At 34.0% G+C, this 26,634-nt stretch overlaps 1 protein-coding gene across 1 annotated transcript in view; it reads right to left on the minus strand.

Moving 5' to 3' along the window:
- Positions 1–1,242: 1,242 nt before the first annotated feature.
- The window catches only part of LOC142983106 (retinal homeobox protein Rx-B-like), a 45,545-nt gene continuing 20,153 nt past the window's right edge, over positions 1,243–26,634 (minus strand). The window contains exons 3-4 of the mRNA XM_076129941.1: positions 4,663–4,834; positions 1,243–4,244 (exon numbers count right to left, since the gene is read on the minus strand). Coding sequence (XP_075986056.1) covers positions 4,081–4,244; positions 4,663–4,834 — 336 coding nt within the window. The 3' untranslated portion in view covers positions 1,243–4,080. The remainder of the gene's footprint in view (positions 4,245–4,662; positions 4,835–26,634) is intronic.

The following is a 26,634-nucleotide window of genomic DNA, read 5'->3' on the forward strand; positions in this document are numbered from 1 at the left end:
TGTATACCTATAACATTTATAGTTTGCATCACGATCAAACATTGAAACAAGCGAGAAAGCGCTGCAAGTGAAGTACAACAGTGTAAGAATACGGCAATAATGTTTTACATGGAACGCGATAAGTATTAGGTCCTGCACGACCAGATGTATGGATGTGAATCTTCTTCTTGTCGTATGGTTCAACTAGTGTCAAAGTTACTCAAGCCGCCCGAAGTCCTTCGACGTGGCTTAACGACTGTTATCTTAATTGACAACAACCGGGACCGACTTTTTACATGCCCTCCGAAGCACGGAGACGCCTTGTTCAAATATCACTATGCGGTTACCCATCTATGGAATGACCGCGCCAAGGTTTGCTTAACCCACAGATCGTTTACCGACCGGTGAGCAACGCAACTTTGTATGGATCGTACCAAGTGGTGTACTTAGATCTCTGCCTACCCCTATGGCAAGAAGGCGTGATATTACGTGTGTCTATGTCTTGTCAGTAGCCGAAGTTTTTTGTATAGTAGGTATAAAAAAAATGACAGCCTTAAACTAATAACTAATTAACTAAAAAGAAAGCATTTTTATAGATTTATTTCAACATTTTTGTATTGAGGTGTAAAAACCTTGCAAGTGATTAGCCCGTTATTAAATTATCGGAAAACAATTAGCGGCGGTGGAGAGGGGTGGGGGACGGAGGAGTTAATTAGTAAATTAATTAACATAATTAAATATCGCTGGAGATGTTAATTTGTGTTTAAGCTTTCGTAACTCAGTTTTTCCGCATATTGCTCTATTCTCCGCTGACTAAAGTTTTTATTCGTCACTTCTAATAGAGTCTACGTTTGTGGTTTTTTTCAGGACAGTGTAGCAGTACTTGTAATAGTTGATTTCGTAGTATTGAGTTCGTTTCTTAGATGTGGAAAAATGTTATTGGGGTTTTAAAATTTGTTTGTTTCGCCTTAGAGAAAACCCATTTAGTTAGGTCTCTAGTATCACACGTATAGGGTAGTATATACATATTTCCTAGAACAAAGAATTGACAATATAAGTTTTCATTAGATTTCAGTTTAATTCGACACATGCTGTTTCTTTGACGTTTGCGTTGATACGCTATTTATGGTGTATTATACCGCAAATCTGTATCTGACATACAATCCCTGTATGAACTAAATACCTCTGCACATATTCTATCTGCTTTACATTATAGATACTCGTAAAAGGGTTGATAACAGTAAGGTAAAAACAAAGTCTCAATATGAAAGAACACATTTATTAATCTCTCGTTATGTATAATATATCTCTTAGCTTACACTACCACTCATTATATACAGTCATATAAATACGGACACATATATTTACAACACGACGCAATCTACTGATGGTAAAGCATGGGATGTAGACCCTCTACGAGATGCTACGGGCGTAGCGGGTTACGTAGATCCGTAGCAGTACAGGCTACGAGAACTGGTGCAACAAGAAATATATAATTAATAAATTAATAACGAATACTCAAAAATGAAAATGAAAGTTCTTGGCAAAATTATTCCCTGTTTTCAGCGCAAATGAGTAAGTGTAGTTGAAATAAAAAGATGACAACACTTAGAAACTACAAAAGTATGTATTTACTTCTGTTTTTGCACGCGTTAAAATAGTCTTATTTATTTAAGTGTAATCTTTTATTAAACTTATAGCGATAGTTTGCTTGTGTGGTTTGATCTTCAAAACTGAATTTCTCAAAAAAAAATTTTTCTCAAAAAATTTGACTAACAATTTAATTTTGTGTTTTCTAGTTACGATGTTTAAATATCCCATGCTTTATTCATCATTTCTAACACACTCTAATATTATCACTTCTCTTTATTGATTACATAACACGTCCCTATATATAAAGAAAAATTCACTAGACCTGATAGTTTTATTTACAAAGCTTAATATATTTAAAATTTTGGGAGCACGGTGGTGCTTCCGCCAAGAATCAGTACAGATTTTAAATTTAAGTTTCTCAGTAGTATCATTTGTTACAAAGAAAGAAATAACTAACGACAATATTCAAGAAATAAGAATGTCCTTATGTATGAAAATGACAATTAAAGTATATATAGGAAGGGTTTTACGTCGAAAAAATGTTTAAAGTCACTTTTAAACCTTTGCGTTGCATGATATTTCCCATATTTTATTATAACATGAAAATGTTTTTTAAATCAGATCACATAGCAATTTCTGAAAAAACATTTAGACAGTAAAGACTGACCGTTTAACCAATGAATATTGATGTATCTTTTTTAACAATAATGAAGACATTTAAGTACAATCCAAACTTATAAAGAGGCTTTACAATTTTAGTACAATATTTACATTCACATCTACTGTCATAGCAAAATCTATGATTATTATAATTTTACCTACATAGTTTATATTTATAGAGTAATCTTGCAGTTAATTAAATCAATATAAAGATCAATTGAAATACATATGTTATTTAACTCTTTCACCGCTAGACATAAAGTCCTTCGAAATAAATAGAATGACCACTTTTATAATAAAATAAATTTAACCCATTTATGTCCCACTGCTGGGCAAGAGTCTCCTCCTGTTATAAGGGAGCGGTTAGGCCTTGAGTCCACCACGCTGGCTAAGTGCGGGTTGGGGACTTTGCATGCCCTCAATAAATGTATTAAACAAATTTTTAGGCATGCAAGGTTTCCTCACGATGTTTTCCTTCACCATTGGAGCATGTGATAATTATTTCTAATACACACATAACTTCGAAAAGTCATTGGTGTGTTGCCTCGGGCTCGAACCTGCGACCACTTGAGTGGGAGGTGTCAACTTATACCACTCGGCTATCACTGCTCTTTTATAATAATCGTCATTTATTAAATAAGATCAAATGTTGGACACCACACTTGGGATATCGTTGCATTTACTGAATCTCTCAGGACAGCGGCTAAATAAAAATGTTTTCATTTGAAGAAGAATAACTTAAGTGTATTGTGTTACAAGTACAACACACTTAATTCAAGATTAGAAAATAGTATTTGATCTAGCTGATGACTGAGAAAAATAATGAAATAATAAATTTTACTTGGCTCAATTTTTCCTAACACAAAAAATAATGGAACAAATACAGTAATACAGTGTGTGCTACAATATCTATGTATAAGTATATCCTATTTAAATGCTCTTAATATAAGTACGTATGTATATCTTAGTAAATAATTATATACACTTATGTATTGCTTCGATACTAATCACATTAGATTTGTAATAGGAAATACTATAAATAAATTAAAGTTATAATCTCAGAAAATATTATCTTAAAATAATCTTAGTGCATGTGAAATCTATTGAAGTCGAAGTTAAGCTTTATAAGTCTAGTGACACACCTACGCAAAGCTCGGCGCGAGCGTTTGGCTCGACTCACATTTTGTGTTATTTAAGTCACCTTACATTTCACCGCGCTTAACTTGGCGCTGAACGATGCAAATCGGAAAATATTCGCGGCCGAAGATTCGGTAGGTGTGTCACTGTACTTATTAGTACCTTATTTTCTACGATAATCAAAAGTAGGTCAAAAATTACGCAAAAATGGTACTATTGTTATAGATATTAAATCAGAATCAGATTAAAAATAATACGCTAAAATAAGATTCAGAATCTCGTCTTTTATTTCTAAAAGCAAAGAAGTTAGTAGAGTAGAACACGAGGCAGCGATTTTCATTATTTAGAATTTAGGCCTTTGATTGCATCTAGCACATTTTATGTTAGAAAATATTTACTATCGAGTTTACCGCAATAAATTTATTGAGATTGTATATTGTATTATCATTATAACCTGCTGATGTCCAGTATTGATTCAATGATAACTGTAGATCATTATTCATCAGTGATTACTATAATTATGCATCTATTTCGGGTAATAGAATATTCTTTCGTGAGCAGTTTTTATACTTAGCAAATTATGATCAATCATTAGAAGCACAATTCCCAAATAAAATCCTCACATTAATCCATAAATTAATTCCCTACTTTATTGAAACTGACTATTTCAAATTAGAACCTTATTACTATGAGAATATAGTTCATTATGCATTAGACCATTTGGAGGCCTTTGTTGAGGCTCTCAACGTGTTCTTTGGCTTTCATGCGGAGTGCTGCTATGGAGGAGGAGCGAGGGTCTGGAGGGGCGCCACTGGATGCTGGTGCTGGTGGCGTCAGGTAGCTCGGGTAGCCTGATGGTGGATGACTTAGGAAACCTGGTAGAAATAAAAAGAGAATTTATTATCCTAATTCTATCTTCAGCTCCCATGGCTGCATGGTTGTGTATGATTTTTATTCCTTCGATCTTGGCATCGTATTTTGGGTGAAGTAAATAATAAAAGATCTTTACTAAATAGACTGAGCGTTCTTCATCAAGTGAATGGTAATGTATTTTTACTATATTCACTAAAACTCTTATAAACTGTCGTTTAATAAGTTTGCTCCTCAAATGTATAGTCTTTTAGGCAGTGACTCTCTCTACCACGCTCGAGAAAATGAAGTATAAAATTTAGAAATGGGTTTCAGCATATTGTTCTTAACTTAACTAGCAGTTTCTTGGATCGCCACAATGGCTTGGTAGCATCTAAATGTCGATATTTGATAAACCTTTTTAATCGTTTTGAAGATACTAACCAGGTAAAGCGGTGAGCAGTGGTGGGGCTAGCCAAGGATCAACTGGTAAGCCAAGACCTCCAAGCCGAGGTAAGGCACCAGCGGCTCCACACCCGTACTCTGAGAGACCAAGACGAGCGGCCTCCATCTTTTCTTGACGACGCCATTTTGCACGACGGTTCTGGAACCACACCTGTAATAGAAGAATATTTGAATGAGTGGATGCTTGAAGAATACAATGCTGGGAGTACTTCACTACGGTCTACTACGGTCAGCCCGTGACCACGTTCGATGTAATTTGATCGAAACGTCCGGTGAATAAATAAGGTACCTTTAATTTTAAATCGCATTTAAGACCATTATAATATTATGTGTACAAGTCGCGAGAGCTTAAAATCGTTAACTGGGAGGACTTACTTGTTTTGTACTACGTGATTTTACCTAGTAACGAGATTTCTAACTGGGAGAAATTATTAGTCTAGATTTAAATGAGACATTTAAGAGACCGGTGGCCGCAAGTTGGCTTTACGATAAATTGAAAATTTGTATGGAATGCGTAAGGGTGTAGTTAGTTGCTTGTTCGATGTAAGTTTGCAGACAATATAGAAAATACCTAGAACATTTTTGCAGACAATGTCTTTCAAGTTTTAACGAAATAAATAGTTGCAGGAACAGTTAGCAAACTTTGTGCGGCTCAGCTAGTTACAAATGGTGTCAAAGTATCTGTCAATAGTCAGACGATAACGAGTTTGTCGAGCTGCCAGCGGCAGACGTTGTAATGTATTCTGATATTTCACTGTTGAACAAATTTAATACTTGTGACAGGTAAGCCATCAAACCTTGCATGCCTCTAACCTGCTGTCTCCTGAACCGAAATCGAAACGGTCACGCGAGCCGCGCGTATTTTTACCGCTTACCGTTCAACTCCCCAACTGAATATATCATTTCACACTACAATTTGACACCACATTCATGCCATACATCTTGTGTACAAACAATCTGAAATATACTTTATTTTTATTGTGATACGAGTTACATTCGCTCGAGTGCGCTCGGTCTGTAGGGTGGATGGCACAATGATGGTACACCATTTGTGTGATTGAGTTCGTGTTTCATGCTTTGCCGTATTCAAAGTTAGTTTTGTTATGTCTGGCTCCACAAACTGTTTAGAAGTGACGTGTTCGCTCTCTGATTTATTGTCGCAGCGAACCTTTTAGGGGTTTTATTGTGTATAGTAAAGGTTTGATGCTCTAATAGGCGTTTTAATGCCGATAAACGAATTTCGTTACAGGCCATAATTTTCACGGTAACTGCTTTAACACTGTGTAAATTATGAAGAAGTTTGGACGGTGCGTGATCACGAAGTTGGTCGGGTTAACTAGATGTTAACGAGTTAAACTGTTGTGCAATGACATATTATTGCAACCGCTTTATGAATTCCGTTTAGCAATTGCACGTTACTTTTGTTTTGTAACTTGATACGTTTTCAATGATTTTCTTGTTGGTTCTTTATGAAAATATTTCTAGTCTCTATGCGGCTCCCTAGGAGTAGTAGCAATGTTAACACTTGAAGATATTTTTTTGCGAAAATATAATAAAAGTTATTTTTCTAATTTTCTTTGAGGGATTATTAATATAACTCTCGCACTGATTATTTAATTGGATTACTGGTACCATGATTGTGTCAAAGCTTGCATTGATAAAGTTAATTTAAAGACGGTTATTTTCTCGCAGTTATGTAGTTAAACTAACAAGTAATAAGTGTTGGTGGGGTGTCACTGTACCGCGACTACTGATTGCGCTATTTATTTATTAGTTCACTCAACTTGTTAGGGCTGCCTTGTATGAGTGAATACATTGTAAGTGTACTAAATATTTGTTTAAATTTTATGATAAAGAAAAAACAATAATAATGAATAAAGACAATAATGAATAAAGAAAATTAATAAACGGGCTTCTGTAGTTCTGTACTATCGTTTCTATTTTGCAAAGGACATTGCAAAAGATAAAGGATAAAATTATATTATGTGAAATAGATATGGGACAAAATGACAAACTATTTTGGTAGTTGTAACATTTGAATAGATTCAGTTACGGATCGTAAAAAACATTTAATGATTTCTTAGGTAACATTATTTTACAGTCTGTCTTATAACCAAAACTTTGTTCGAAAATACAAAACCTATTAAATCATTGTCATAAAAAATTGCCTTCCCCAGACTTAATCTACCGCACATCTTTATTCGACCAAATGAACTAATAAAATTATCTACAATAATTACTTAACAACCTTATTCCCCAACACACGTGTCTAACTCATAAGTGAGTACAATAAAACTTATCGAATTAATATATCGTGTGTAGGTGACCCTACGTTGAGGTATGGTGTCTGTTCGTACCATGGCGGGTCTGGCAAGTTGCGGTAGTCGCTGCGAGCATTTTATTGTGATATTGATTCTAATAGACGGGACGTTCGAGTGTCTTTTTTATATTGGGAGATAGGATTGTGTGTTTGACGAATTTTTTCGCTATTTATTTCAGTCTTTAGTTAAAGGTGGTGATTTTATATTAATATTGTACTTTGGCGTGAGACTTATATTGGGAGATAAGATTGTATTTTTTGGTTAATCTAGATACTGTTGAAGCTGTTATTTGGTTTGAGATAAATGCAGACGAATAAATAAGGTATCCTAACCTTTAAATTTTCAATCGCGTATAAGACCCGTTGCATTATAATATTATGTGCAGACAAATAGTTATATGTCATAGTCCGACAACTTTATAGACGCTAACGCTAACGCTTGTTCGAAACGTTATTTTATATTTTGTATTGATAATATTCTTCAAAGCGGATAGATGATAGTAATCTAAACAGACATCATAGATCGATCATTACCTATGACGTTACAGGCAACCAAATAAATTAGCAATAAATGACATATAGGGTCGGTTTTACAGCTTACGGATAAATGTCAGATATCCTATAGGTAAAGTGACGGCAAATATATCAAAAATCTAGATTCTACTTGATATGCTAATTGATGCTTTTTTCCGAAATGCCTTCGCGACAGAAATACTAAAAGGTTCTCTATAAAAAGAGCTTTTATTAGACAAATTACATAGGTACATTGTACGTTCGATTTTTCTACGAAAAAAAGGAGTTACAACTTTTACTATACAAAGAATAAGAAAAATTAAGAATTACAATAGATCTATACAATACAATAGAAATAAGGAGTTACAAAAATCAGCTCATTTTACCAAATCATTAGTACTACAATTTGAGTGAATATCTTAGTAATCTAAGTAATAAAATCTAGATATAAAACGTTAACCGCCGGTTGTAAAACCTGAATCGTTATTGTTCTGTTAATTAAGTGAAATGAGAACTACATTTGAAATAATACTTGGTGTAATTCTTTGTGATTGTTGGACACGCGATTGTGGAGTCAAAGATTATGTCGCGTTGTGGTGGAATTGTTATTATATTCTGATAATTTGAGAGTACTAAATTCGGTGATTCAGTGAAATTAAGATGCTATTGGTCAGATATAATCTATTTTATAGTAATTTGCGATGTGTAAGTCTAGCCATACATGATGCAAGTGGTCGAGAGGGTTTTAACCCAAGGCACTAATACTTTTCGGGCCTTGAGTGTTTAAAAGAAATAATAATTATCACTTATTTTAATGGGTGCAAAAAAACAGATAGAGTCGTTAAAGCCGTTCTTAAAGGACTACAAGGTCCCTATTTCGAACTTTGCCAACGGTAGACTCATAACTTTACTCCACTACTCATTCCGTGAGGAGACCGTTGCCCAGCAGTGGGATATTGCTTTAATAGAATACCGATATATTTGTGATCACTGTCATACAGAGATGAAATAGATACTGAAGGGATCCTAATCATAACTACATTGAAAATAAAACCTCGTATAATGGCAAGTGATTGTCAAACATGCGACGCCGCCTCGATGTCACCTTGTGGTAGAGTGACTATAAAATGTAGATAGTAAGAGAAAAGGTTTTCTTAGAGGTAACTTAAAGGTGAGACACGTTTAACTACTAATATTGGCTAAACCATTGCCCACAAAACAAACAAAAACCTGCTGCTAGATTTAACATATTTAGTAGTCTTTAAAAACATTATTTTTAAATTAAGCATAATTAGACTTATGCATACTTTGTTGTTCACGCAGTTTCACGATAAACACATTCTCGGTTCGAACATAATGTCAGTAATTATTTTATATTTGCGTTGTCATTATTTTAACCATACACAGATCAATAACCCCAAAATACAAAATAAATTTTTAGTCACAACAACTATTTATTGCGCAAAGTCAAAATGAGACAAAATGATCTCAAATCCGCCATTTTAGTCCCACTACTGGCTGCATAGAAACGGTTTACAAGCAACTTGTTTGTTTTCAGTTCCAAGTTCAAATTGTTTCGTGTAACTTACACTTTTAAACAATGAACGAAATTGAATTAAAGCTTCTTTGTAACGTTCTATGTTCAAAGATATTAAGATTATTAGTTAAGTTTGTACAAGTTTTTGAGGGGGAAATTAATGAGCTGAGTTTTAGAATTGATTAGTGTCTATTAAGTTCAATAATAATTGTAGATACAGAAGTAATAGTAATTCGTTTTGAAGCAAGAAGTAACTTCAAAAAAGAAAATAATATGATTGTTTTTAAATCGCTGATTTGGTTCATTTACATGTTTTTTAAACTTCAATCTTATTTACACAAAAGTTTGGAAATAAACTATATGTGCAGGAATAAAAGTATCTAAGCCTCATTGTTCACTAAAGAAGACAATCTCTATCAATTATTTCAGACATAATTTTCTATGACTATTCAGTCTGCATACGTATTATTGTAATGCAAAAAGCCCTAAATACAATCACAAACAAAAACATCATTTGTCATAATTGCATTCATAACCAAACCCCACGCAAATGTAAAAATAAAAGGAGAAACGGAACGCAACACATTGTTTTTAAAATACGACAGATTCAATCAAATCGTAACAAAACAAGAGGAGTACCGCCAACTGTCGACTTTCAAAAAACGAACGTCACAACACTAACAATGCGGTTCAAATATGACAGATGTCAGATTTGCGCGCCCCGATTGGCTACGAACGCCCCCGAATGGTTCCGGAGAAACCCGAAGTACGTTTAAATGTTATTCCATTTTATCCCGCTGTTTGCAACATTGGATTGTCCGTGATTTAATTATTTCGTGTTCGTGTGACGTCTTTTGACTTTAATCGAGTGACAAATTGACTTTGTGATATTATTTTAGTAATTGGTGTATTTTTTATGCCATATGGCGTTGAAATGACGAGATGTGTTTATTATTTTTTATTGTAATGGTCGATTAATTTGCAAGATAGGTACAGAAATAAGTTTTATTAAAGAAAATAGTTTCAAACACAGTTTTCGGGTCTTTCAGAGTCTCCAAATAATTTGTTTTTAAACTGCGGTATTAGTTTTCTACAGTACAATTATTTTGATCAAAAAGTCTTTTAGCGTATAGACTACGTGAAAATACGAAATACATAAATTAGAACCTAACACTAATTACCCTAGTAACTGCTAACTAAAGAGCGAAATAATCACAAAAATAATCCCAGTATAAATTATTACAGAACAATGCGATAAACCAAAAATAACAGTGGAGTTATTTCGTGAGCGTGTACATTCCAGCTCACAAGTGCACGGGACCTAATTAAATTAAAATTAATCGCTTTCATAAACAAGGTCTCCTGGCTTAACGTTCACAGTTGAACAAATTTAATTTTTATGTCGAACTAGCTGACTCGCGCTGCTTTGCTTGCGTCACAAAAGAGAGAACCGGTCATAATTTTCCCCGTTTTTGAAACATTTGTTACTGGTGCTCTGCTTCTATTGGTTTTAGCGTGATGATATATAGCCTATAGCCTTTTTTAATACATAGGCTATCCACCAGTATAGTATTTATTAAATTTACATTAGTAGTTCCTGAGATTAGCGCGTTCAAACAAACAAACTCAACAATTTTATAATATTAGTATAGATGAGGGCGAGATAGGGGGTGAGGTAGGTCTACAGCGGGTGGAGGGTAGGGGTATGAATTAACGTGTTATTGGGGTGAAATTAAAGCGGTTAAACTGTTCGTGCTTAGAATTGTTCAGCTAATTGGTCCCGCGACACACGCTTTGTAGACGAAGGTGGTGAGAGTCGGTTTTCAGTGTGTCTTGGTTGTAGAACTGTGTTTTTTGTATAATTATAATCTCGTCTTAAGTAAGTTATGTGTAAGTCTTAGAAACGGAATTCTTTTAAACTAATTTATTAGTAAACAGAAACTCGAAAGTTATAGTATTGTCTTAAACTAACAGCGATGAAAAATCTTACGAAGTAAACCTTCTAAAAACACTGTTTTTTTTTTAAGAAGTTTATATTCTAAATTATAGATTGAAGTGTGCTTATGTGTATACCAATGGGCAACAAATATGTCTGGAAATGGATTTTATAATAGGGATATGATAGAAAAATATTAGTATTACATAAAATACTGAAATTTAATCATTTTGACCATATCCCAGTACAAAAATTCACACACCTAAATTCTCTCCAAAATAAAACTTCCAAAGGTGGTGCGAACAGCTCTATACAATTCTAAGCAAAGGTGCGCGTGCCAGCGCGAGGCAATACATCACCTAAATTATGTTTGAGAGGCACAAACTAAAGGAGCTATGTACGCGACTGTACGCGACTGTACACTAGCGACATCTATCTGTGAAATATTAAGTGAATTCGGCTCACACTTATATGACAAGGAGTTTTATATTGGCCTGGACTTTTTCTACTGCTGTCTACGGGCCAGGTGTTAAATCTTTTTAAATATGAAAGTTCTAGAAGGTATAATTTTTGATTGCGTAACGTCCAGCTGGACTTTATTCTGAATTCAATAATGATCAGCAAGATTGCTTTAACGTAAAGGAAGAAAAAAATAAGTATTTTGGCGTTTCAATAGTAGTCAACTAAGCTACAATAGTCTCCACAGATTTTCGTAAATCCTGAAAGACCAGTTTGGTGAAATTGTTTAATTTTTGTTAAGGATAATATTAAAATATTGATAAAGTAAAATAAATCACCGTTCTAATCACCTGATCACGCCAAATTACCGCCAGATTTTTTTATCACAACAAAACTCTCTACATCCGATCTCGAACATGAGTCTTGGGCTTATTAAATCGGAAGCGTACGAATAAGGCTGTACATCCTCGTGCAGGTGAGAGGGGGGAGGGGGAGGGGGGCGCAACTGACACTTCCTGAGGGTAACGAGATCGGTACCGCTTATTTGTGTACCAACACACCTCTGACACTGAATTTGCTATGTATTCTGTGATATGAAGTTTCTGAGCAGGATTTTTGTGGGTAGTGTTACTGATTTTGATCTTGAGATGAAATAGATCCGGATTATTGGTGCAGTGTCTTTATTTATTCCAATGGTTGGACAAGATTTTCTTTATTAAGACCGAACAAAAAATGAAACGAATGAGTAAAATCCTAGTGAAACAATTGTAGTGTTTATTGCAGAAGTATGATTATTAGGTATCTTCTTTTATGGTTATTGTAGTAAGTTTAGCACAATTACTGTCGCCAATAGGAAAGAAGGAAGTTCTTTATTTCTCGATCTGGCTTTACGTGTTGCAAGTCCAGAAAAACAGTACAAAAAAATAAATTTCATTTCGATCCTCTAAAAAAGAGAGTTGGAAAGACTTACCGGGAGGCAGACTATGTATTTTTGCATTTTTTTTCTTAACCGGATTCCTTCTATTTGTACAATTGTCCGCATCGGGCCGTCACATCAAAAATATCGTTTTTCTCGTCACCTGTCACTATCAATAACAAGTTGACGTTCAAAACAAAGAAAAATTGAAAAAGAATGGACAGCGCTGTTGCCGTGGATTGTAAAAATTCGACAGTGCGGTGTTGAATATTCTACGGCAGAATAAAACAATAAAGAGTTATTCAAAAGGAGATTTTACGTTATACGAATCACCATCTTCTGTGATAGTCAAAGAAGTCATATAATAACTCTTATAAAAAAAAAACTTGTCCTTGACCGGCTTCAATATTTTAACTGCCAAATATTATTTTCTAACAGAACAAAGGAAAGCTGTATTTTACTCCACTCGACAATTCACTTTAGGACTTACAATCTGGAGTCATATTAGCGCTAAATGCAACCTGAATTCGAACACAACTGCGTTGATGCACAAACTATAGCACTATCAATAGACGAGAAAGATGAACGGAAACATTATCAACTCAACTGCCAATTGTATCTATCCTACATCTATCTCACTCTATCACTAGACAAAACCACTAATTCCATCTCTATTAACCCAGCAGTAGCGTAAAACAAACGTTGTACCAATACTAAACGCTCAATTTATCTTTAGTGTGCGCGAGTGTACGTAGGCGGCACGCTAATCGAATTGTCTAGTTAACGACCAATGGCGGCCCACCGCTCGCTGTGCGCGACTGTACATCTTTATGTTTGGATTCACTTGTGTATGTGTATGTACTTTAACTAACTATTGTTGGGTTTTGTTAAGTTTCATGTGGTTTAAGTGAGCTGTTAACCTAGTGTAAGTTTTTCATGAATTGACTATGCGTTTGTGTTTATGTCAAATTACGCTATATGCTCTTACCCCCGATTTCTGAGGTATATTTAGCGGTGGTTTATCTATTCAATAGCGTTGAAACTCATACAAAAAAACGCTATTGAATACATAAACTAAATGTACTCAGAAAACGGGGGTTAGAGATCAAAAAATCTCTATACAAATTTTAAATTTGATGTAAAAGTAAGGCTTGCTTCAGACATATTCGGTTCGGCATAAATCGGCCTAGCTGGGCGGCAAAACCGAATATGTGTAGACAAATCCAATCGGCACAAGCTAAACAATTGAGTCGAGTCGATTTTATTATTTGATAAATATTGCTGAACCGAGCAATATTTATAGAGCCTTATAAGTTTAATTAATAATGAATTTAAACTAGAGACGCTAAATTTAGTAAGATGTTTTGTGTACATAAAAGACCCATTAAGGTGCTAGCAACATTTTGATAATGCCTATTAACACTCTAGATTGTTCTTAGTACCTACTTAACCTGTCCTGTACAGGGCGTCCTGTACAATCGAATCTGAAAACGGATTATTAAGTTTAAGAAGGATTTTAGTATGTAAATAGTAAATTCTGTTTGTGTTTTGACTCAAAATCAGGAAAGATTATTTTTAATATTCCTAGACTGTCTCACTGCTGGCCAAGGTTCTCTTCCCAGCCTGGGAAGCGTTAGGCCTAGAGTCCACCATGGTGTCAGAGACCGGGTAGCGAAAAATCTTAACATTTTAATATAACAGGTAGGTATGCTATCTACCATAAAAACTTATCGTGGAGCAATGGGTAAAGTTTTATGTTATAAAGATACTGGATTCTTTATCAAACAACTGTGAACTTAACAACATCCAAAATTGTTCTTACACAAATCAAGTAGGTATCGAGCATCATCGATCGTAGATACTTTATTTACACTACAAACGAAATTGACTTCATCCCCTCTCTCGCTCTGGCACCCTACACAAACACGAATAAAAAGTATTTCAGCTTCTTTCGTTACGAAGACAACAACAGAGAAAGCACATACGAGCACCTCATACGAGTGAGCGAGACAAAACACATCGCCATCTTAGATGCAGCCCGTGGACCAGAAGTTAGCCAATAACCTGCTTTGTTGTTACCAAAAGAGCTTAAATAACGCACAATTGACGTTGGAAATTAGACTGTATGTTGTTAGCGTTAAAGTTGAATTTCCTTTGGGGTGAAATTAATAATAATGTTGGGAAGTTCTTAGGGTGAATACGTGAGGAAAATAACGATGGCGTGCCTTTGATGGCTTCTATTGTGATGATGTCTGGTTTTGAAGTGGTCTCTAATATAATAAGACCTATTTATTAAGTTGGAATTGTTTCGTTTTGTTTGTTTAGGGGTTGGAAGCCAATTATGGGGGTTGGGGGATGGTTCTTCTTTTGTGAAAGTGATAGCTTAGGTAATGGAAGGTTTAGGTATGTAATTATTGTGTTCGTAACAGTTCTGTTAGTTTTTTGTGGTGCTGACTTTGATCTAATGAGCTTTGTAAAGAAAAAATCTATCTGGTTATATTAAAAAAAACAAAAGGCTTAATTTTATTTTAAGATATTCTACGTCATATTACACAAACGGAACGTATCTGTTCTTAAAATTTTGTTTCTGCCTGTATATTAGTAGAGATGCTATACAGCTCTATTTAGGAACTAGGTTTATCAATAAATGTAACGCCTTACAACAAAATATTTGGCCCACATCATTTTAGAAAACACGACACTATTACAAATTGTTTTGGAAAAAGGCTACAGGTTGAAAATTAAAATATTTTTTTTTAAATTCAGCGAAAAATATGATAGCTTGTCTAGCATCAATTGTACCAAAATATTGATCAATTAAAATTATTTGTATAACAAAAAACCATAGTATTTAACACAAAAACTGTAACAAAACAGAATCATGTACAGCCGCGCACAAAAGCTCTAACATCGCATCACAAGGTACAGTCGAGCCCAAAAACATCAATCACTCAAACTGAGTTAATCCACAACTAAATTAACTCGTGGCAAACAAGCGTACCCTTAACAAAACTTACTACATAGAAAAATAAACTCTATTTCACACATATAAAGCCCATTTTCACTTGACCTAATAAAGAAAGTTGTGATCCAATTCTCGACTTTATTACTTAGGTATTACGATAGAAAATTGAATGTAACGAAACATTTATCTCTTGATTTTGTTCTATCTTCACATCATTTAGTTCAGTGGTATATCTAAAAGGCTTAACCGCCATGGTTCGAGGTAAATTAAGCTTTATTGTTCAAGTGATAGAGTTGATTTCGGCTTGTGTTGTTTAGATTCAGCGGGATGGGATGGAGTTTTATTTCATTCATTAGAGATATATTTAAGAGCTATTAACGCGTAAATAACCATTTCTTTTGTTACAACCGCAATGTAGTTTTTGTTTTAAATTTTATGGTTGAATTTTCCTGAATAGTTAGCCAGAAAATTACATAAATAGGTACCATGATATGCTGTAAATTATAGATAGCTTGAATCTGAACAAAATAATATGTGAATTCATTACGTATTGGTGAGACGGATAAAATATATACGTACAGTTGCGACCTAAAATATAATGATAACTGTACTCATACCGCATTTTTTTTCAAAACTATCTTACAAAAGTATATATTATAAAACCTAGACAAGTTTATTACTGTTTTCACACATATAATACTAACTTAGAAAATATGATTGTATGTTTAAAATAGTGACCACACTATAACAAATTAATACTAACAGAACCTTCTCAACAAGAAAAAAACCTTCAAAGAACCATCAACATCCGTACAAATTTAATATAACTTCTACAAACAAAATATATTGCATAACGCATCTTAAACGGCGGGTAAACTCCGTTTAAACGCCGTGAACTCGCGTGGGGGGATTCCCCTCTGTTTATACGAGTGCGCCCGACTACTTAATAACGACTTATTTATTTGCACAAAAGATCGCAGCTAGTAATTGCGTGGACGATAATAGGAGCACTATTAACTGATGCACGTGTCACTATTGAGCTCGTGTTTGTTGAGCAGTTGCTGTTTGATTTCTGAGTTTGTTTCCTTCAAACGTAGGTCTTATATTTAATGTGAGTATTTTTCCTTTAAAAGTTCGGTTTATTGAGTAAGTCGTTAGTGTTTGAGATCGCGATTCTTTGATTTTAAGTCTCTACCTTTTAAAAGTTCCGTAAAGAGAAGCAAATTTCTTGAGTTTGATAATGGAGTTTACAAAATATAAATTCATGTAGCGATTTTTGTTGCTGAGTGTGCTTTTTGTACACAAATATCTTCTTTTAAAAGGAATAGCTGTACTGTTATGAAGTTTACTAACGGTTACATTGCTTCTTTCAACCATAAAACTAACTATTTTATCTAGCGTTCCGTAGTATTTCCTGCACTTTTATAAAATCGTCAAAAAATACAATTGAAATGGTTTATTCAACTGTATCTATTTAACGTTATTGAAATGAACAATGCGTATTATGTGTAACAGTTATAGAAAATCAACACTATAACAAACAAGTGAAAACATTCAAATATAACTTTATTCAAAGAACTAATATCGTAATTGACAAGGACATTGTGAAAACTCACCCCCGTACGCAAATCAGGTACAACGAAATTGGTTTTTAATAAAATTTCACCACGTTCGAAAGCAATTACAGTATTAAGTAAATTATAAAAGGTTGTGGTACGCGAGCATGATTAATTGTTGGAACAACGATTTTATAGAATACCGAATGAATGAACATAAAAAAGGCGAAATCAATCGAAAACAAATTACTTACGGGGCGCGGGCAAATTGAGTCGTTTGTAGTGGTACCATATATTATAGAGAATGTTGGACGTACCAATTATAGGTTTTTATTACTCTATCTGTTTATTTTTGTTGATAAATAGTCACACAATTTATGGAGAATTTTAAAATTTATTTATGTGAAGCCAGTGAAAATAGTTTGAAAATTTAGTCTTACACTGAAAATTGGTGAATTGAATCAGACGAAAACCAACAAATAGCAAATCTAACCACTTTGCTAGCGATAGATTTTCATTCTTTGATTGCAAAAATTATATTATATATAGATTTTTATTCTTGTAAAAAAGTAAATACTACTGTAGTCCTACTGTAATTTGACAAAGTTACGCTAAGAACACCTATGTACAAGTAAATGCATTCGTCTTTGCACAAAATTAAACACATCGTTTTTCAGAACCAAAAAGCTTAACATTTTCCCAACTCACTTATAGCAAGACCCTGTCAGAATTTCACCCAAAAAAATTCTTCCCAATCAAGAAACATGGTCACACTAGTCGTTAGCAACATTCAACATTGTTGCGTGGACGACATCGTCGCAACACTCGCAATCGAATCAACTTTGTAGAGTTAAATTAATTACAGCGATGAGCGTAAGCGACAACGATTTGCGGTACCGACATGTTTTCAAATTGTTCCTTCTTTTAGAAGCGAGGTTATTAATTGTTTGTGTACTTTTATGGGTTGGTTTTTGGTGATTGTTTTTGTGTAACAATGTTGGTGGGACACGTGAGATATGATGTTTAATGCAGTTTTTGTGCAAATAAACATCGTAACGTCTGTATTTATTTTATTACGAGTGCCAATTAGTTACAATTAATAAAGTCTTTCAAATAAAAAAATATTTAATTGTTCAAGAATTTTCGATTATCTATAGTTTACTTTGAAGCTTAGAAATATTGAATTATGGGCGCCCACTATTCTGTTTTAAAGAGATTTCAGCAATTAAAAGTTTTTAAGAGATTTCATTCACCCATGATCACTAATTTGAAGTTAAATTCAACTAAAAAGCCCTTCAAAAATCAACCACAGAAAAAACATATCAAATCTCAAATTAGCTGTAATAGTAATGCAAAAACGTGACACAAACACGTTCCCATTGTCTGTACGTTCTCACCACATTCACAACTAACTATTAGTCCCTCGCTCCTCGGTACAATACGACAATGTGACAATAGACTGCTATTACATACTAATTCGCTCATTTCACCCTTGTGACTGGAGTTCATTATTTTTGGGTTAGTATTTTTTTGTATTTGTATGATAATTTGTATGGATTGTTAAGTGTATTTTTCTTTTATTTTATGGCTAACCTTATAATTTACAAGTTGTCAAAAAATCATCAAAAATAGTTTACAACAGGGTTTCGATACCCACTGATGAAAATATTTTTAATGCACGTTTATTAAAACTTATAGTAAAAAAATTGTAACTAAGTCGTTTTGAGTTTAACTGTATTTTTTCGGGTAATAATTTTTTCAGTTGGAACAACAGTCCTGCAATTTTTTTACATGTGCTGGCATGAAAATCTGAAAGTATTTCAACAGACAAAGTTAGCATCGTAGTATGAATACATAGACCAAGATTAACGTTTGGAAAACGGCAAATAAGTTTCAATATTTTGACCTACCTACGGTTGACTTCTCACCACGCAAATATCAAGCTAATTCACAATCACACAGAATTCGCAGCCGTATGAGTGACGCTAAATAATACAGTATCGTGTTTGTCGTCTGAGCTCGTGGCGGCCTCGTGTCGTTCACGTGTCGGGCACGTGACGTGTCGGTACACCCACCCTATGGCTAATTTGACGGAACATTGCGAGAGTTGATGCGAAAAGAACTTAAAATCAGGGTTTGCAAATGATTGGTGTTCGGGAGATTGATAATTTCGATTGATGGATGCATCATTTGAATACGCATGTTCAGTCTCTATCTCAATCTTTAAGATTCTATTTGTAGAACAGCAGTAGAAAAAAAAATATATAGAAAAGAGAGGAGAATAAAATTAATGTTTTTGTTTTGAATGCTTTATAACGAATTGATGATCATTATTTTTTTAAAGATTTATCTATTAGTTAACTTTGATTAAACTTTTGACTGTTGAATGTTCTAGAAATTATAAGACGGTTACATAATTGGCAGAATCAAAGTATCCGTCCTAAATCTTCAACCTTTTACAATAAAATAAAATACTGACAATCACTTCAATCTTTTTTGTTCCTCACAACGTTGAACCTACCCCTGTTCACCACCCTAATAACGTAACTGTTTACAAAGTGTCAAGTTACAGTTAGGGAGTATTATATGTAATTAATTTTTGAGTATTTTTGCGAGGTCACACGCAATTTGAGATGGTCCCTGAGGAATGTTTTAGAGAGAATTATTTAACAAATTGGTATTTTATTTGACTGCAGTTTGAATTTATTTCAAACTTTCAGCTTCCGCGTTTAGAGTAGTCTATACGACTGCAGATAATGAAGTCTCGTATTCGATTCTTGAGTCACGAGTGATATTTCTTTAGATTTTTCTCATTTACTTTGCTACACTGTCAGTTGTATCCCGAAGTTTGGTAATGCGTCCGGTATGGCGATAGATTCGCCCCCATTGCAATATTTGGGTGTCGTACGCCTTGCTTGCATTTTTCGGAATTATACAAATTAGAATAGGGAAAACTGAACGAATTTAACGACATAATGAGTTTAAACTATGCTACTCATAGACGCTAAAAATTCTACATAATAATATAAAAAACATACTGAGCAACAAAAATACCTGTCCTTTCACTAAATACAAACACGTCTACGCCGTAGCAAACTGCTACGAAACAGCTACGATTCAGATGGAACTCAACAAAAGACAATCGATTCATCGCCATTAAGTCCAATAAACACCGTTCACTGGTTACGAAACAGCCATTATACAGCATGTTCACGTTTATGTAAGCTCAGTACATATGCGCTATACAGGGTGTAGTGAGGACTAATTAATTTATTGCGCTAATTTGCTTGGAGCAGGCTTTTGTTTTGCGCTCGCGTTAAGTGATATGGTTTTTGTTTTGAATTTTGATGGCTTTGTGTAAGATGGTAATTAGATTCTGTTTGTACGGTTAATGGGTGCTTAATGTTAAGTTTTATTAAGATTTACATTGTCGTTTAAGTGTAATTGTAAAGTATGTAGATAGAATGATTATATACCTAATCGTATGTTATGGTAGTTTGAAAAGATTCAAGGCTTTATTCGCCTAAAAAATGACTGGATTTTTTATTTGAAGTAAATTTCTCCATTTAATAAAGTCTGAAATTATGCCCGTTAAAAGTTCTCTTTTTGGTCGGTTACAAAAAACCTTTGGTCGGCATATAAGTCTGCTTTACTTTAAAATATAACAAGCGCTATACAAAACTCATAAATCCAACAATATTTCAATTAAAGAATAACTCCAATACTATTAAAGTACCGTATAACTTTTCAATTCGCAATTCTTAATTAAAATTTGCGCCAACTCCGCCATACTTGTCTAGCTAAAAGGTTAATTTAGTATTTGTCAGCTCTGCTAATTGTGCTAAACGGTATAACCGCCAGTCAACCGACAAGCAAAAAGCCACTTTATAATTGAATCATAAGGTTGATTTTTGCCTGCGGTTCGTTATGTAAGCAACTTTTGAATTGCGTTAGGCTAGGCGGGGAATCTCTCGGATTATTCTTATTAGAAGATTGAATGAGAGAGGCGGATTGTAATTACTCGAGTTTTGTTCTAATTGATGTAATTATGTTATTAAGTGATTATTTGTCTGGTTTAGGTGTTGAAATGGCAGATGAATTTGCGGTTTTGGTGATATATTTTTGAGGTTTTTAAATTCAGAGACGTAACAATGTCGGTTTTTCGACCAAAGTGCTAAGCTCACTTATACTAGTACCATAAAAAAGAACACACAATACAATCATGGTATATTCAAATGACGGAACAGTAAATATCTCTAGAGCGCGTCGCGACTCTGAAAACATGACAAATAGGGTGAAAATGAATAGTCTACGTTATAATACAGTATTCTACAAAGTTAATCAGTGATGAAACGCTAAAGTTCCTCGCCTTTTGTGGGTGAATGCAAAACAAAATATTTTATTAAAAATAACTTAGAAATCTTGAAATATAACATTTCCCTGCAAAATTCCGTTGAGGAAGAGACTCTACTACAACGACAATATTTACCTACTTGAATATCATTCACAAACAAACTAATCCCACGGATTATTGAGTACTCATAGATCAAAAGGTAGCAATACACAATTTCAACGAAAACCCAGATAACTTACAAAAAGCTGAGCGGCGGCTTTGCAATCACATCTTAGCGCCTTCGTCTCAAGTTCTTCGTAAATCTTCCAAAAGGACCGTCTTTATAATGCACATTTAACACAAAATTAGCCGATGATACTTCTATTTTACAAAGGCACCGAGAACTTAATACGACTCAGCTTTGTATAGAGTTATAGACCCTAACGTCTCAGTGTCGGTTTCATATTTCAGAGAACATACAACGCATTTTCATCTCTATTTTGTAAGTACTGCGGTTGATATCCGCTTGATGGATATGACTGTGAAACCGCGCTGTTCAATCTTATGAACAGAACGCAAATCAATCGATTTGCAACCTTATCTTCATGCTACTAAGGTAGATAATTCGTTGATACAGAAAGAAGTCTTGTCGAATCTTTCACCAAGCCGCCACTCGAAGCCGAATTCTAAAGTTCTCAATTCAAATAGTGTGTTCGAAATCTCTTTGCCGTTGGCTCATAGAAGAATTGTGCAATTTTAAACCTTATCGACTTTGAAATAAGGTATATTAAGTAAAAAATATGAAATGTTCAATAGCAAAAGTATATTTGTATTTGTATTGAATTATTTTGTCAAATTGGATGGATAATCCGCTTGTGCGCTTGCGCAAGCCGCCATTGAATTGTTGTAAAATGGCGCGAAAAGGAGACACTTCTATTGTTGTTTGTGCAGATGTTTGTTTGTAAAAGGCTAATTGCTATCGAAAGTGAGGCTTTACAGAGATTGTTGGACAATTTAATTGTTGAGTATTCCTTTTATGATTTGGTGAAGGATGAGTACCTACCTTTAAAAGGTAACAACCGAATCATAGAATTTAACGTAGTATAGAAAGTGGAAAAAACGGACTTGGGTGAATGTGTGGAATGACTTATTAAATGTTATTTATTTACACATAATTATAATAGTTAAGCTAAAGATCTTTTGTCTTAACTCACTAATCTGAAAATCTAACAGTCGTATGAGATAGTCACACACTTGACAACTATTTAACTTCAGGATATGATCGACAGAGGTTGATAAATATTTATAAACGAGACTAACTGTAAACAGAAATACTGAAAAAATAAACAAGCTTTTGAAGATGAATGCTCTACTACTTTTCACCGGCTTTTCTTTCGGGAAAGCCTGGCAAATACCAAACAGCAAAGTGTTTGCAAATCTAAAATCAATATTTTTATCGTTGTACCTTCCCACAAGTACAAACTCAATTAGTGATGTTTGCATTTATATCTAAAAATTTAATAATCTGGGTACTAACTGCAGACGTTAATAAGACTTAATAAATAAAGCTAATTATTATTATTTGTACAAGGCCAGACATCAAACAAAAACTTGCAAGGAGAACGGAAATATCAAGTTTAGAGTTCCGCCGGCCATTCGCGTAATCTACACCGACATGATACGTACAGAACCCGCTATTAACCATTCAATGCTTTATTCTTTCATATTTCACCTTTGTAATATCACCAGTATAACTTGAACCACGACAGTCGAACATAAACTTCTTCCTTTCAAGGGAATTAGAGCTCTGAGTAAACTGGTTACACTTTTTTTACGGCGTCTCTATCCAATATAACTTGACCTATAATTACTTATATAATGTTCTTTTCCACGGCTCAATATAAAATGGTATTAAAGCCTGTAATTGAATTACCCTTATTTAGTTGTTTCCTGTTATTTAAAAGGTTTTTTTAAACAGGATGGAGATGTCAAATTTTAATCAAATTAATGTCGAACAAAAGGTCCTAAGTTATGATTACCTTATACTATTATTAGACCCTTTTCAACTATTATTAGGGTCTCACAATACTTGTCCGATTCACTAATATCCTATTCATAATTTCGTCTTGAATTTTGAGGTGATTTTATAACGGTAATATTGGATCTGATAAAATTTAATAATTACTGACGAATTTAACGGTAAATTAATATTGAATAGTTAGCCATAAAGTTTTATTTAATCTATGAAGTATCAATGTTATAAGGATTTGACAAAGAAAATGCATTAAAAGTAGAAAAATACAAGAATTTGCGAAATATTTGATGTACCATGACTGTACGTTAGGAAGATACTGAGTTTGTCTACTTAATAAAAAAACACTGGACAAAAATCACAATCATAGGTTACACAATTAATCAATAGGCTTCCTGAAAGATTAACTGACAGCAAAAAGTATGAAAACTTCTAGCAAAGTTCACAAATTAAACACCACTTATCCTAAGATGACGTAAACTTACGTACCCTTGAGCCTTGAAGTGCCATATACGTGCATACACAACAACCTTTATATCGTTTCATAACCATATAAAAACCTAACATTTCGCCAATCGATTTTCACCATAACTTAACCACCGGAATGAAACATAAAAATAAAAAGAAACGAAATACACACGGAGGGGATCAAATGAAAGAGCCGGGGAGTAAATGATATGATCGCTATAAACACAATTTCCCGTACTGCTGAACAAATTGCCGGCACATTGTGACTCCCACGATACTTATGATGCCCTGGTATCTTGAGATGTACTCGATGTGTGTTCGGCTGGTTTCGACTATCTTCGGAATTGCTGTTTTGACAACGAAGTAGATAATCTAGTCGCACCATGAACTACGGACTAAATATGTTCAGATATCTATAGCATGTATATATTGTATATAGTACTATGCTCTGAGTTACTGTTAAATAAGCAGTTGTAAAATACATTGAGTCTGAAAACCAGAGTGGAGTAGTATCTGAGTTAACATACTTCCAACGTACAAACGTATATCTACTTTATCTATGAGTAATGAGGATTTACCGCCTTTGTAACGAGTCTTTCATTCGGTTACAGAATAATTTGAGTCCTTTATTTCCAGAATCCATTTAATTACATTGTTAGTTATCTATTGCCTAAAAACGGTCAGTTTCAGAGTTTAGAAAAGAAAGTTGAGTTCACACACACACACACTGATGTTCTATTTAACTCGTACTTACGATGTGATAATACTCAAATCTTAATACTTAAGAACGAGCAATTACTTCTTTATAAACATTTTGTAAATATCTTAAACACATCCATTTCAGGCACACGAACACAAATTCCCTTACATCCAGTTAGGTAGTTATAGTGCGCGCGTCCACCCGCTAAGTTAAGTTCACACCGCCCTGTTGGCACTAACCGAATTACACGAGCTTGCGCGCTCCTACGATAGCGTAGACCCGCGTATGAGTAGACCGAACAGAGATCAAGAAAAATATTGAAAGGTGATTTCATAAACATAGACTGGGTTAAGGTTTCTTTGTGGTAATTTTTGAGGATACATTTTTCATCGGTTCTAAAACATGGAGACATAAAATCGCGCCCTCTTTCTATAGGGGGTAGGCTGAGACCTATGTTTAAACATATGACATACATAAATCACGCCTTCCCATCGGGGTAGACAGAGACCAGTTCTAAAAATCTTTCAGTATTTTTATGAGACTCGATTGACTTTGACAATTCAATTGGACGAAGATAAGCTTAAGGTGCATCAATACAGTTATTTGTTCTTTGCATGCAAAATAAAAGAGGCACAGCAAAAAGGATCTAAAACGGAATGGATCCTTTTTAAAATATTGGTATCCAGCTGCATCTGGTGAGACTTGAAGCCGACACTAACGTAGTTGGAAGAAATGCTAGGCTGATTATGATTAGGCCAATCTATAGAACGGGTCGTTCAGTGACTTTTGGTTTATAAGTAAAATCGTAAAACGTAATTTATTTGACCTTGAAGCTTTTATTTATTTTTGTCAATAATAAAAAAACCAAGAAATTGGTCTATCTTTTCAAAGAAGTTATACATAAAGAGACTCCACTGTAGCTTTATCAATATCCAGAGCCGGCGTACACAAAATTTTAACGTACTTACTTGAAATTCGTCTAGTTTTCTCGTCTAAACATTCAGTGCCCGTGCCTCGTGTGGGATTAAGTTATAATAGTTATTAATTGCGAACTAACTCGATAGGCGCTGGCTTCGTCTCGTGCACGGTAATCCAATGCGCGCTACACTGTTATATCGTTATTGTTTTACTATATTTTTGGTCGTTTTATTTTAAGAAAGAGTGATTTTTATGGATTTTTAGTGGTAAGATGATTGCTTGTGTTATTAGGTTTAATAAGAAACAAAGTATGGAATTACCGAGCAATAAATAAGGAGTAGTTCTCGAAAAGCTTTTATCGTCTATCAATTACTAGTCTAATAAGAGAAAAGAGGCGTTTTGAATAACTAGCGAGGTATATGTGTGTATACATTATTTGGTATTAACATGATAAAGTAGCATTTAAAAACGAATGATTATCTTCAAGCAACAAAAAGGCTGAAAGTTATACATTCTTTTTTCAGTGGCCAAAGAAAGACAATCATACAATCCTTTTTCAGTGGCCAAATGAACGTAATTTTAGAAACATATAACAAATATCTCGTGAAGCCATTTTGCGAATCGCACCACACATTTATTTGATTGACGCGAATTGGTTAATTGAAACTATGTTTAATTACTAACGCGTAAGTCGTGACTTGTCTAAAGTGCTACTTGAAAGCCTAGATAAATTAACATCTGATTTCATTTGACATTACATACGTAATTAACAACTAGTCTTTAAACTTTTTATTTATGCCTGCATCTGTGTGTTTTAATTTTGAACGTATAAAATACACACTTTATTTTAGTATGTATTTCTTAGTAGATTAAAATTTACACAAGATTAAAATAAATAAATAATTTTAACCCATTAATGTCCCACTGCTGGGCAAGAGTCTTCTCCCGTAATGAGGGAAGAGTTAGGCCTTGAGTCTACCACGCTGACCTAGTGCGGGTTGGGAACTTTGCATGCCCTCAATTAATTAACACAAGATTTAAGACAAAAATGAATAGGGAATAAATACCGATGGTAAAATTAATTACCTATTGATTTACTGTAGTTACGTAACAGACCTATGTTCATATATGTACCATGGAGTATCTTAATAAAACGCATTCTTATATTATATTCCAGTGGTTGCAATTCTATCCTATCCTACCGGTATCAAATTATAATCATTTCACATTGTCAGAATCTATTATACGTACTAATTTATTGATTAAATAAGTAATAGCTAAGATCATTGATTAGTTCA

The sequence above is a fragment of the Anticarsia gemmatalis genome, chromosome 23, assembly GCF_050436995.1.
Source record: "Anticarsia gemmatalis isolate Benzon Research Colony breed Stoneville strain chromosome 23, ilAntGemm2 primary, whole genome shotgun sequence".
NCBI classification, from domain to species: Eukaryota; Metazoa; Arthropoda; class Insecta; order Lepidoptera; family Erebidae; genus Anticarsia; species Anticarsia gemmatalis.